The sequence below is a fragment of the Penicillium expansum genome (genome assembly GCF_000769745.1).
Source record: "Penicillium expansum strain MD-8 chromosome Unknown contig8, whole genome shotgun sequence".
Lineage (NCBI taxonomy): Eukaryota > Fungi > Ascomycota > Eurotiomycetes > Eurotiales > Aspergillaceae > Penicillium > Penicillium expansum.
The window spans coordinates 343,164-355,243 of record NW_015971309.1 but is presented as its reverse complement, the minus strand read 5'-3'; the positions used below and the strand labels follow the sequence as shown (position 1 = coordinate 355,243).

Genomic DNA, 12,080 nt, shown 5'->3' with positions numbered 1-12,080 from the left:
CTACATGCATTCTGTGCTTAAAAGTTAAATGTAGATGGGTCATTAGGGAGATTGGACAAAGCCTAGAACAAAGTGTTAACACAAGGTGTGTATAAGCGAGCAACATTCCGTACTCGTCATTATCAGGGAAAGCCTAATACATACCCATGAGTCAAGCTGAGCCCACCATATCGATCCTTCAAGACTCTCAAGGAAGCCTGCATCGTCTCCCGTATTCATCCCCAATTCGGCTGGTGGCATCATGAAATCAGCTGCCTGGGCGTCAAAGAGAACCGATTTTACATCCACATTCTGTGAACCCTCTCCAGAGACATAGATAGTATCATTTCCACTAGCAGAATGAGTCCGGGTTTCAACAGAGACCCCATTGGATCCAATCTGCCGATGAACCTCCTGTCTCAACTCCTCCAGAATAATCCCGTAACGACGACTCGGACAGTTCTTGCGCGTGGCTTCAGCCAGATGTTGCTGACAAGATTCAGCGAGATAAAAGAGCTGGCGCAATTTATCTGAGTCATGAGGACTTCCGACCGAAGAGACAGAGGCTCTAGGTCCGCTCAATGACTTACGGTGCTGTTGAATGGTATGGATGTAAATGACCAAAACAGCACAGAAGCACACATAGTGCGTGAACCAGAAGGACTGGATCAGCACACCTTGATGCGCAAGACCATCAGTTATTGTCATGATGTCCTCGGCAGCCTGAATGCATTTCTGGACGTGCGAGCTGACCATTGGGTGTGGGACTTTCGGTCTGCGGCTGAGGTCTGTGAAATCGTTTAAGAGGAATGAGCGAGTAACATGGATCATGGCGTGTGAGTAGGCGAGTTGGAGGACTTGGCTTTGGCGGCAGAGGGGTGGTATTAGACTGGTTGGGTGAACACTATTGAATAAGGGTGGGACGGTTTCTTTCCATTTTTCGAGTTCTGAGGTTAGGCGGATCGCGGTTTCGAGGGGGGAGTCTCGAGAGAGGGTGTTTATGCTGTATAGTTGACGAGATATATCGCCCAGAATACGACCGAGTCTGGGTTCAGTGTTAGGTGCCCAGGCACACTAAATGGGCATAATAAGTATAGGGTACCCAGAGGGACTCACCGGTAATGAAGAACAGAGGCAATCATCATGCTATCAGTGGAGCCTGTTCTTCGTGTTGGATCTTCTTCCAGTAAATCTTCGTCGTTCGTCTCTTCTGGTAGTTCTTGGTCGATGTCCTCGTCGTGGAGCAGCCGAGGTCTTCCGAACATAATGCTTAAATATTTATCTAGGGTGTATACACTCCAGAAGATGCGCCTGCGGAGCTCCGATTCAAGATGCGAGCACCCATTATTCGAGACTTTGGCTGGACCCTTCCTGTGTAATCCGAGTGCAGTCACAATCTGCATTGTCGTGCCGAATGAGTACCAGCATTCATTGGCCCGTGACGATGACAGCAGATATAGGCATTGGCCCAGCCGGGCCTGGATGGTTTCCAGTCGCGGCGGCCCTGACTCAAGAGAAGACATGTATTTTGACGCTGCATACCAGCGCTCACTGTAATCGCTCCGTTAGGCTGCTTTCCTGACCATATGAAGATATTACCGACCTTTCTAGCCTTTCACCCCGCCCACCGGGCATTCCCCCGGGCTTCATTTCCATATATAAAGTACTCACAGCAATGATCATGAGAACGATAGCAGTCCGAGCAACCATATTTCCCACAGGGAGATTCGAGAGGCCAATGTTATTTTGGTAAACCTGTCTAGTCCAATCTTCCACATTGCCCCTATGCACAAACCGATAAGTGACCATAGAGTAATCGAAGTAAATTCCCACCAGCTCCAGTGCCTTTTCCAGAGACGGGAGGGTAAACTCCGCCTCTGAGGGGTTGGAGTAAGGCTTATCTCCAAACATAAACACCGCTGTATTCCGCGAGGACTCATTTTGGAGTTCATCTGGATAGTGTGTCGTTTCGTCTTGATGTAGACGGCTCCATACACGGTTGATAAACGACACACCGGATGAAGGGCCAAGGTAATTACCTTCAAAATCCGTTGAACCTGGCTCTGGAGAGTTCCGTGATGATACCGCTTGCTGGTGCTGGTTTCGGCTTTTGTTTGGGATTGAAAGTAGATTGTCCGTCACAGTCGAATCCCGACCATTGTCCTGTAGATTGGGGCTGGATGTGTGCCCTTCCAAATCCTCAGATGCACGATACCCATTTGGAGTCAAAAGGGGACTCGGTGATGCAGGAAGAGGATCTGGTGGTAGGCCCCGAGAGTATGCGGCGTTGTATCTGCAAGGCAGTGACAGTCGTGTACATCTTGTGCATGGTAAAGTACCAGTACATCGAGTTTTTTTTACTTTGCACGAGTCACAGGCTCTGGTAATTTTCTGGCGGTGTGCAACACCGTCTTTTAATGTGTCGGATGCTTTCCTCTTGTGAGAGGCGGGCAACCCTGAAGTTTCATTTGGTTTGATTGCGGGCCGAGATTGCATGGCAATATTAGTGGTTATCATATCGAGATCGGCAAAACAAGCCGAGCCAGGGAAATAGTTCCCGAGTAATATCGCAAGGAGATGACCTAGAGGTAGCTAGAAAGGAGAAGTATCCGGGGAAGAGGGGGAAAATAGAAAAGCACAGGATCTCGGCAAGTCTCCGGTCGGCGCGGGGATGCCTCCACCTCCCCGGATTCTTACCTACATACATAGGTACACATAGTATATTTGGAGTACAGATATAGGTTAAACTACACAAGTTATAGTTATTACACTGTTCACCGATGCTGTTATAGGCATCCAACGAAATCGCTCATTTGCTCTCTATAGCTACAAGTGGAGAGAAACTTATATATGGGCCCTCGGTAAGCACTTTTACCGTGAGCTCATAGACTATGTGCTGGTTGGGAAAGCACAACTGACAATATCATCGTGTTCATATAGATTGATAGGGGCAGGAGAAGAACATCCATAGATGGATGGATGCCCAAAAATGTGATTGTGTGATTGGCTGCCTATGTAACCATCTGAGCGTGTTATCGGGAATCAAATATCATGCTGGAATGCGAGTGATTGACACTGACAGAGAGCAGCCCCAATCTGCAAAGGACAACTGGTGCACATCATAGACCGAAGGAGCATATCTCCACCAAAGAAGAAATGTGGACCAAAGTCTGAGGCTAGGAAGGATATTTATTGCAGGATGGTTGCTGTTGGAAAAATAACTACTAGGTTGATGCACATTTTAATATAAAAAGAAAAACAGATCCCACTTGCTCCGAACCACGAACACCCCGGCGTGTAACTCCAACCCGAGAAACAATGTCTGAATGTGACAAGCTAGAACTGGGTATCTCTGGGTATATTCACTTTTGTCAAGGTACAATGGGACTCTCCGCAATGTCGCAAGATTTTAAAGCCCCTGGTTCTGGGATAGCAAAGAACATTTGCAACAAAGAAAAAGGAAATATAATGCTAGGGGTCAGGTAAGAGAATAGGAACAGTCTGGTTTCTTTGCGAGATCTCAATCTGTCTCGAGATATGGCAATAAACATGAAGATGGAGCTGGCCACACAGCTATGATGGATAATGTGACAGTTCTCTGAATGACCTGCTCCATATCGAAAAGAAACGCGACACGAATAACAGCTATGAAGGAAACGCTATGAGACAACCATGTTCGTTTAGTCGTTCGAGAACTTGAGATCGAGGGATTTGGCGGGGGAGGATTTGGGTTGGCCGGGGTAATGCTGGCACATATTCATACAGAGATGTGTGTATTACCCTATTGCCCGAGGAGATTGGGCCAATTCAGCGAGGGTTGAAGAAACTGTCCTTTTTATTGTTTGGAGTGTCGTTCAGATTCAGATTTGAGTCGCCCACGTCTGAATTTTGGGAAATGGATCGATTCTCATCCTGCATGATACTGGTGATGATTTCTCGGATCTGCTCCATGGCTGCTCCCGCTCGTATGGTATTGACGAGGTATTGCACCGTCTCCTCGGGACTAGCCCGGAAGATACCGAAGAAATCCTCCACAAACGACCTGTAATAGTCCAATTCATCCAGGGCTCTCTTGCTGGAGGCCTTTCGGCGTTTATCGGAGGACTCATCGAAGATACATTCGCGGCCGTGGGTTAAGCATTCGGAGCATACAAGAGGGCCGGAACACTAACGACAATAAGAAAAAGAGCATGTCAGATTGATAGTACAGATTAGGTGGAATGGGAGAGATGCTAAGGGGAAAAAAAAGGAAGGGTAGTGAATGTGTACCCTAGTTCGGCGTTTCTGACACTCCGTACAAGCCGTCGATACTCGCTTCATGCGTCTTTCTTCTGTTACACCCCCGCCAGCAGGATTCCCTGGTCCATCTCCCCCATCTGCCCCTCCAAGCAACCTGGTACGAGGCGCAAGAGGCCTATAGCCTCGGGGTGTCTGTTCAGTCATGAAGTCTGAAAAACAAAGTGATAAATAGCAGATCAAAGGCACAACTCTCTGTCTTCCCAGCCACCATTTGAAAGCATGATAATCAAGCAAATCACGTGGCAGACTGAAAGAGCGTAGAGAAAGAGAGTTATAGAATGGGGAACGAGAGGAGGGGCCGGGCCACGCTAGACCTATGTTGTATGCAGTGACAATTCTGCACTGTGCGCTGCCTAGAGATTAGGATATGAGGGTAAAGTGGGGGGGGGGAAAGAAAGACAATAGGGGGGGAATAACCAAAAAAACCCCAAAACCCCAAAACCCAAAAATATGAAAATGACAGGTAAATGACAGGTAAAGAAATGAAAAAAAAGCAGGAAAAAATATAAAAAAAAAACAGGGAAAATTGAGGAGAAATGACAGATGTGGGCCTCTTAGGCATATCCAGAAAATAAGCAGAGGATTACTGAGGCTCCAGGAAATAATACTGGTTGATCTCAGATCTCAAATCTAAATCAGAAATTGTAATTTTGTATCTATGTTGTATATAATTTTATTTTTTATTTTTTATTTTCTTACACATATTACTACTCCGTACTCCGTATCAAAATCAGCATTGCAAATCTCCTCTATCTGCTAATGGCCGAATGGAAGTAATATTGCAATTACACGGAGTTAATAGCTATTTAAGTACGAGGTACGGAGAAGAAAGTACTCCGTACAAATAATTAAAATCCCCATTTATAGTTCTATATTGTACGATTTAGTATATGTGTATATATCCGTGTACTCCGTACTCCGCATATATATACAATATTCTTTACGTTCGTATTATTATCATTCATAGGCTTATACACCCGGTTGACATCTCCGTTTAACCTATCCATAACCCTAATTTATCGACCTCCGGAATTATTTTCCGGTGTAATTGATAGGCTCAACCCCTAATACCAAGATTGCCATGGAATCATCACACTACCACCGATGATTTTTACCACTTACAACATACAGAGTACACTGAACATCATTGCTTAATCTAAAATTCGGTTTTTTCCTTCTCTTTTCTTTTTCCTAGGTTCCCTTGCTGTGCTAGTTAGTATAGGTACGGAGTACAACACATGCCCTCGAGTCGATCCCTGTCATTTTCGGTCGAATTTGGCGATCAAGATGATCTAAAGTCTAATACAAATTCTTTTCCCCCTTTCTCTGATCTAACTCTATTTCGGGGCTTCGGAACTTCATGCGCAAAGCCTTGAGTGATGAGTCTACTTTCCTCTATGTTGTACACGTTATAGTGCGTATCCACACATGCCCAGATATCCTGTTTCTGCACGGAGTATGGAGTATGGAGTACTCCATACCTTTCTTGGAACATTACCCCTCGACTAGAAACCCCACTTAACATTTTGTCTATGTTGTATGTTGTAGATTGTGCAGTAGGCAATGTGTGAAACCAGGCGAAACGTTGTCAAATCTCCACTGTGCCTGTTTTGCCACACCAGTGAACCAAGTCGCTAAAGTGATCATTTTATGTTGTACTCTCAATTTACAAGTCACACTATGATTTCTGACCCTTCTGACCTCCTTATTACACTGTGGAACTTAATTCGCCAAGACCGTCGATTAACGAGAAGTGAACATCTCTCTGACCGCCCTCAGTACAAAGTAACTCAATATTGGCTGGAAACTTCATCCATCCCCAAGTATCGAATAGCACCCATCGAGCTAACAATATTGCACTCATAACGGGGCTCTAACCACTGTCTAAGCTCTGGGCTGCTCTCGGGGCTAGCTCTACCACGGTTTGTTCGCGGTCATTAACGGATTCTTGACATGTGCCCCTTGATTGCCCCATTCGCATGGCTCAACTCTATCCCGTGTACAACATACTCAGTATAAAGTATATTCACTTTCGGTCTTATCTGGGCTGATGACTACAACATGTGTACATTGAATTTCCTTCGGCATGCTGACTATGGAGTATGTTATACATACAGAGTACTCCGTATAGCTATACGATTTCGACTGGCACCACTTGTGGATATACTAAGACCAAGTGGGACAAGGCACTAATACGGACCAGGACCAACCTTGGAAACCAAAACACTATGACAGGCTTTTGGGTATAAGTTTGACAGGTGGGCCATAATCCAGCACTCTGACTGGTGCCGGCGAAGATTTCCATGGCTCAATGTCCTCCCTCATCTGGTTCCTCACCCCGAGGCTTATTACAGACTTGGCCGTATCGGTTTCACTATGCACAACATGACCTTTACCTCTAACTTTTCCGATCTCTTTTTTTAATAGAAAAAGAAGGTAAAGAAAAACAAAAGTCCGTTACCGCATACTTGGACATGGCCATACGCGATTTTCTTCTTGCTGAGAAAACCTTGAAGGCTCTCAAGAAGGTATTCACAACTATTGCTTTTATTAGCCAATTCAACCATGGCTCAACTGCGTCTGCAGAGAGGTGAAGAACCGTACTTTCCATCCAATCCAATCCCATCCAATCTCATCCATATATTAGACTCGGGGGCTTACTCGATATAAGCAGGTCGAAGCGGAGTATGCTAAATACATATCTGCAGTCTTTGCAATGTTACCCCATATCAATACTCGGTACGGAGGACATACCACACATGCTCCTCAATTTACGGAGTACAAGTATCTCCACTATCCTGACCCCCCGTGATTCTACCACGCAAAGTTCTACGCCCGTTCACCGATCTTCGGCGCCACAACGCTACGTGGCCCCTACCCAGCACAGCTACCAACCATTCAGGTATAATCCTGCTTACTCCGTAGGACTACCTACGGCCATAGAAGGAAGCAAGCTTCCCAAAGTTGCCCTAGAGCAAGCAGTCATCCACACTATCTACCAGATCGCTACCTGTTGCCCTAACTTGCTGTATCTCGGCACTAAGAAGAGCGGGGCCGGAGATGAAAACGCAATCTCGTGAAAAAAAGGGTGAAAAAAAAAAGAAAACCAAAGACCATACGGTGCACTACGGATAGTGTTCGTACCCACTCCATTGCCCCTAGCCTTCCTTGATAGGATGCCTCTCTTTGATTACTCTCAAGAAGCGGTCAAACCCGGGATTCGCCACACAAGTCCTCTTATTTAGGGCTATATTACCTTCCCGATGTAGCTTACTTGCGTGTCAGGCACAATTGTACTCCGTATGCACACCAAGCACACAAAAGCTGCCCCCCATCTTCCCAGGGAACCTTTCACCGAGCAAATATGGGATTTGGTTGGTTGGCTGACTGGCTGAACAGGATCGGGGATCCCCCCTTTACCACGGGATCCCAGTGCTACTATGTTTCATGCACTCAGTCCTCAAGTATCACTTAGCACCTCTCTTCGTGATTGGTCTTTGCTGCAATACCTACAACATACCTCGGCGATATTCGAAGTGAGTATCGCGCATCTGTAGATACGTCATTCGAACCACTGTGACGGCAGACACTAATGCGCGAAGCAACTAATATCTCACCTTCTTTGTTGTTCACCAGATGGTTTTGTGATGTTATTTCAAATTACGATACCTTTGATATACGTGACTCGCGCGGCCTACAGTAGCTTCGACCATCACTTCTCATATTCCCCGTTTCATTGGACGCTCATATCAAACAACCCTGCCTTGGTGACACTATGTACATCCTACCATTATAAAGACTTCTTTATGAGACCCAAGACCCAAAAATGAAAGCAACGAACCTCAACACAAACCCCACACGAACTGGTATTCCGCTCGGTCCAATCAGCATCTAGACCGTTAATGCCAACAAAAGCACACGGGCACTAGCGATTCGAAACCAACAGGGATATTGATTGATCAGCTCTCGATACGGAACATATACTCCGCACGTTGGGCACCAAGGATAGAGACGGGCAACAGCGGGAGCGAAAGCGATATGCCTTTTTACCGAGCTGCATATTCACCTGCATACAGGGTATAGAGTGCTTGGCTAAGTGGAAAGAATGCTAAAAGTAAGTTAATTCATTCCAACTATACGCTTATCTGTATAGAGTGCTTCTAGACTCTTCGCATTGGTCACATTGTATGTTGTAGAAGTAGCTTACCAATGCCCGCTTTTGTCCACATCGTGGGAAGATACTGTGGGTCTTGATCTTTATGGTTGGGCTGATATTGCCTGGATCATTCGAGCTGATACACGATACTTACTACCTTTCTGGCACGGAGTACTATACGCATTAGGATCAATGAATATGTGCATTCCCCTGAATCATGCGTATTCACCCGCAGAAGAACCCCGCGGGTTCCATCGGTGTGATAGTAGTCCCACAGACACATGCAACATATACCCAATGGGGTGTGTTGCATACAACATATGTGCTGTGCAATGCGGTTAGGCTTGGCACCAAGCACTGACGAAATCCGTGAGAACGATTGCAGATGGACTAGTTTGTATGCATCATGCACAAAGTACGATCGTGTCTGAGAAAAATGAAGTTTTGGTTGGAATGGGAAATGAAATTTGTATGGACAAGAATTAATATGTACTGATGAAGTAGGCGAAGGAAACAGGGAATAAAGTGTTTAAAAAAAAGACAAGAAACCCCGGAAAACAAGAACCATATCTCATACATCAGGAAAGAAACGGGTGGGATATCAAAAAGGATACAGTCACAGCCGAGCTGCGTGCATAAGATACCAAAGGCATCCCCAAAACAGCAGGACGAGAATCAGTAGATCGGACGGCCCTCGTCCCAGCGGCGAGATTCTCTTGGACTAGAGATAGGCTCGGGTTGGCTTTCACCCGCAGGGGTGTGAGGGCTTGCCACTATGTTGCCGGACGGAGAAGGGATAGAGAATCGTGCGCTCTCGCGGCGGCCATTATGTTCCGGCTCGCCGACAGCGTTGATCCCACCGATCCACTCCCAGACTCGAGATACATCACCGCTACGTCCTTCTCGCACAGAAGCGCGGACGTTAGCGTTGCCCTCGACAAAGTTGCGGACCCGTCGCCAGAGCTCCTCGCGACGCTTTCCTTGGAGTTCAAAACGGAGGACGTCATCGCGGAGCTGACCGATAGCAATATGCGGTTCTTTGGCATCGCCGCGGGCGTAGAGTGCGGCCTGTGTGGATAGTCGATCAAGGGTTGTAGCTACTAATTCAGGCACGCGAGCAATGTCAGACCGACGTGCAAGGACACGCGCACGGGCGTAAACAAGGAGACCAATGGCCGCGATTAGAAGTGAAATAGGGAGTCGATACGCGAGGAGAGCGAGTCGGAAGTGACGGCGGACGGCGCATGCGAGTGGGAGTCGTGCGATGGAGGTAGATGAGAGAATGAGGATGTCGGAATTTCTGTGATTGCGAACGCGTTTCTGTCAGTTCCGGTACACAAGGTCAGACCAGATCTTTATTAAGAAATGCCGCTGGATGTGGGAGTCCAGAGCGATGAGCGTAGCCAAGGAGACACGGGAATCCCTCCTAGGGTGAAGGAAACTTACTGCTTGGTCTTGCTGATAACCTCATCTTTGCCAAGGATCTCACCAATGGCACCCTTCCACAGCTCGTCAAATTCGGTGTCACTCAGGCCCTTGCGGCGTTTCTTAGCCACCTCTTCCTTCAATTCTGGCTCGCTGATGTCTGGAGATCTGGCGCCCTTGCCGTCTTCCTTCAGCTGGCCGCATTCCCACTTTGCCCGGCGCTCACGAAGCTCTTCAACAGCTTTATCCGCAACGGCCTTCACGCGGCGCTCCTTCTCACTATCGGGTTCACATGTTGGCGGCAACGGCACCAGCCCCCCGAGGGCAAGAGGGTGCGGCTTCAAAAGGAAATCATTCTCGCAGCGCACCTCAAAGTCCGGGTAGCAGAAGGCATGGCTTGGGCACGGTTCGCACCGAGGCTCCAGAACATTCGCCCATTCGGGAACCTTGGTCTCTGCCAAAGACCAGGTGGGCTTTCCCAGGCCGCAATATCCAATTTCGAGCTTTTCTTTGCGCCACCAGGTACCAAAACTGCCGGCCAGTGAAAGGATGACCACCCAAGGGGCCAAGCGGCTGAGGGTTCCTTGCTTTTGGGGTCGTCGCCTAGGCTGAGTTTGTCGCGAGTACTGATCATTCTCCATAGACATAGCGAGCTGTTCCTCGGGCGTGAATTCTTCACCCGCGCCAATTTCGCTTTCTTCATCATCCTCGGATTCTTCCGACTCCCCCTCGGGCTCCTCCTGCGGAGGTATTAACCGAGAGGCGAAGTCAAACGAATCCCGCCTGGGTGGCTGGAAACCACCATCTTGCTGAATGCTAGATGGGGTTGCTGATTTCCGTGACCTAAGTCCGCGGCCCCGAGCTGGGCTGTCGGTAGATAAGCGCGAAACACTCTTCCGCTTGGCATCATAGCTCATCCTTGCGCTTTTAGGAGCCTCAGGGCTTCCACTCTGGAAAGGATTGTCATCCGTAAACGTGCTCTCATAGCGTGATTCTAACTTGAACCCAGTAGGAGTGTATTCATCCACTTCTGTCGACGGGAGGACCTCACTCCGTCCTACTTTTCTGGCTGTAGATTTGCGAGGCGTAGGACGAGTAGCAGCGATTGGAGTAGCGAATGTGTCGTCGCCGGTTTCCGTGTCAGACGTGCGGGCGTGTTTACCCACTGAGCGAGCAACGCTCGTGCGCTTTGTGTTCCTGACAGGTGTGGCAGGGCCGAGACCATCATCGGTGTCTACCGTTGAGTGACGAGTGCTGCGTCGCGATGTACCTCGCTCGCCTCTTCTTGTGGATCCGACTGTTGAGGGTGTGGGAGGAGGAGGCATCGACTCTCTGTCGTTCGCGTCGCTAGCCACTGATGTCGACCGACTGCTCATGTCTGTAATTCCCATACTAGTTCGTCGAACCGTATCGCGGTCGCGTAAGAGCTTTCTAGCTTGCGGAAGGACTTCATCCTCAAGGATGCCGATCAGTTGAGCCTTTTTTGCTGAGGCAGGGTACGGGATATCGTGGCTGACGAGGATGGAGCGGAGACGAGGGACGGTGAGAGAGTTCAGATCGAAATCTGGATGGAGGTATTCCAGTTCGTCCGCCATTTTGTGTGACGTGTAATGTGCGACGCTGCGGTCTGCTTAATGTGCGAAGACCCCGACCGAGATGTCGTAGTCAAGGGGGATTTTTCTCAAGATGGACACCGAACTTGCAGCACGGTGCGTGGCTAGATGATATTGCAATATGCAAGTGAGATGCCACTGATCGTTCCCTTTTTCGAATTTTTAACTGGGGTAGGAGAACGTTGTTTTTTTGTCGAGCTGTTAATTACGCCAGACCCAGTTCGATCATTCGTTCAGTTCGTAGCCAGGGCAACAAGCGGGGCGGGAAAAACAGCCGACGTTGGGACTAACGACTTGAACTATGTAAATGTTGGTAATAAAGCTCAAGAAACAGATGTCTCTCCCTTTTGTTCTTGGATTCGGTTCACCAGATGAAGGGGTGAGCAGACCAAGCAGAAAGAAAACAAGGTCGATGACGCACGCATAAACAGTAGCACGTGACCTGTGAAATGTGACGTTGCGGCCTCAGGCCAGTAGCTGTGATATCAAAGAAACAAGAATACTTTAATAACCTGATATATTATATGTAAGAACATACCGACATGCTTTTTGGGGGTTCCTTTTATATGAAGGCGGTAAAATACATAACTCGTACAGAGGACTTGACT

The 12,080-nt window shown here is 47.8% G+C and overlaps 2 protein-coding genes across 2 annotated transcripts; both read right to left on the bottom strand.

Annotated features, from left to right (window-relative positions):
- Nucleotides 1-17: 17 nt before the first annotated feature.
- PEX2_003930 (fungal specific transcription factor domain-containing protein) lies at nucleotides 18-2,326 on the bottom strand (the record flags this gene model as incomplete). Its single annotated transcript, XM_016737671.1, has 5 exons — nucleotides 18-62; nucleotides 145-1,024; nucleotides 1,096-1,530; nucleotides 1,583-2,271; nucleotides 2,321-2,326. The coding sequence occupies 5 exons, from the start codon at nucleotides 2,324-2,326 to the stop codon at nucleotides 18-20; spliced, it is 2,055 nt and encodes a 684-aa protein (XP_016598727.1).
- Nucleotides 2,327-9,109: 6,783 nt separating this feature from the next.
- On the bottom strand, nucleotides 9,110-11,454 carry PEX2_003920 (putative sister chromatid separation protein (Src1); the record flags this gene model as incomplete). Its single annotated transcript, XM_016737670.1, has 2 exons — nucleotides 9,110-9,734; nucleotides 9,881-11,454. The coding sequence occupies 2 exons, from the start codon at nucleotides 11,452-11,454 to the stop codon at nucleotides 9,110-9,112; spliced, it is 2,199 nt and encodes a 732-aa protein (XP_016598726.1).
- Between the last annotated feature and the right edge of the window lie 626 nt (nucleotides 11,455-12,080).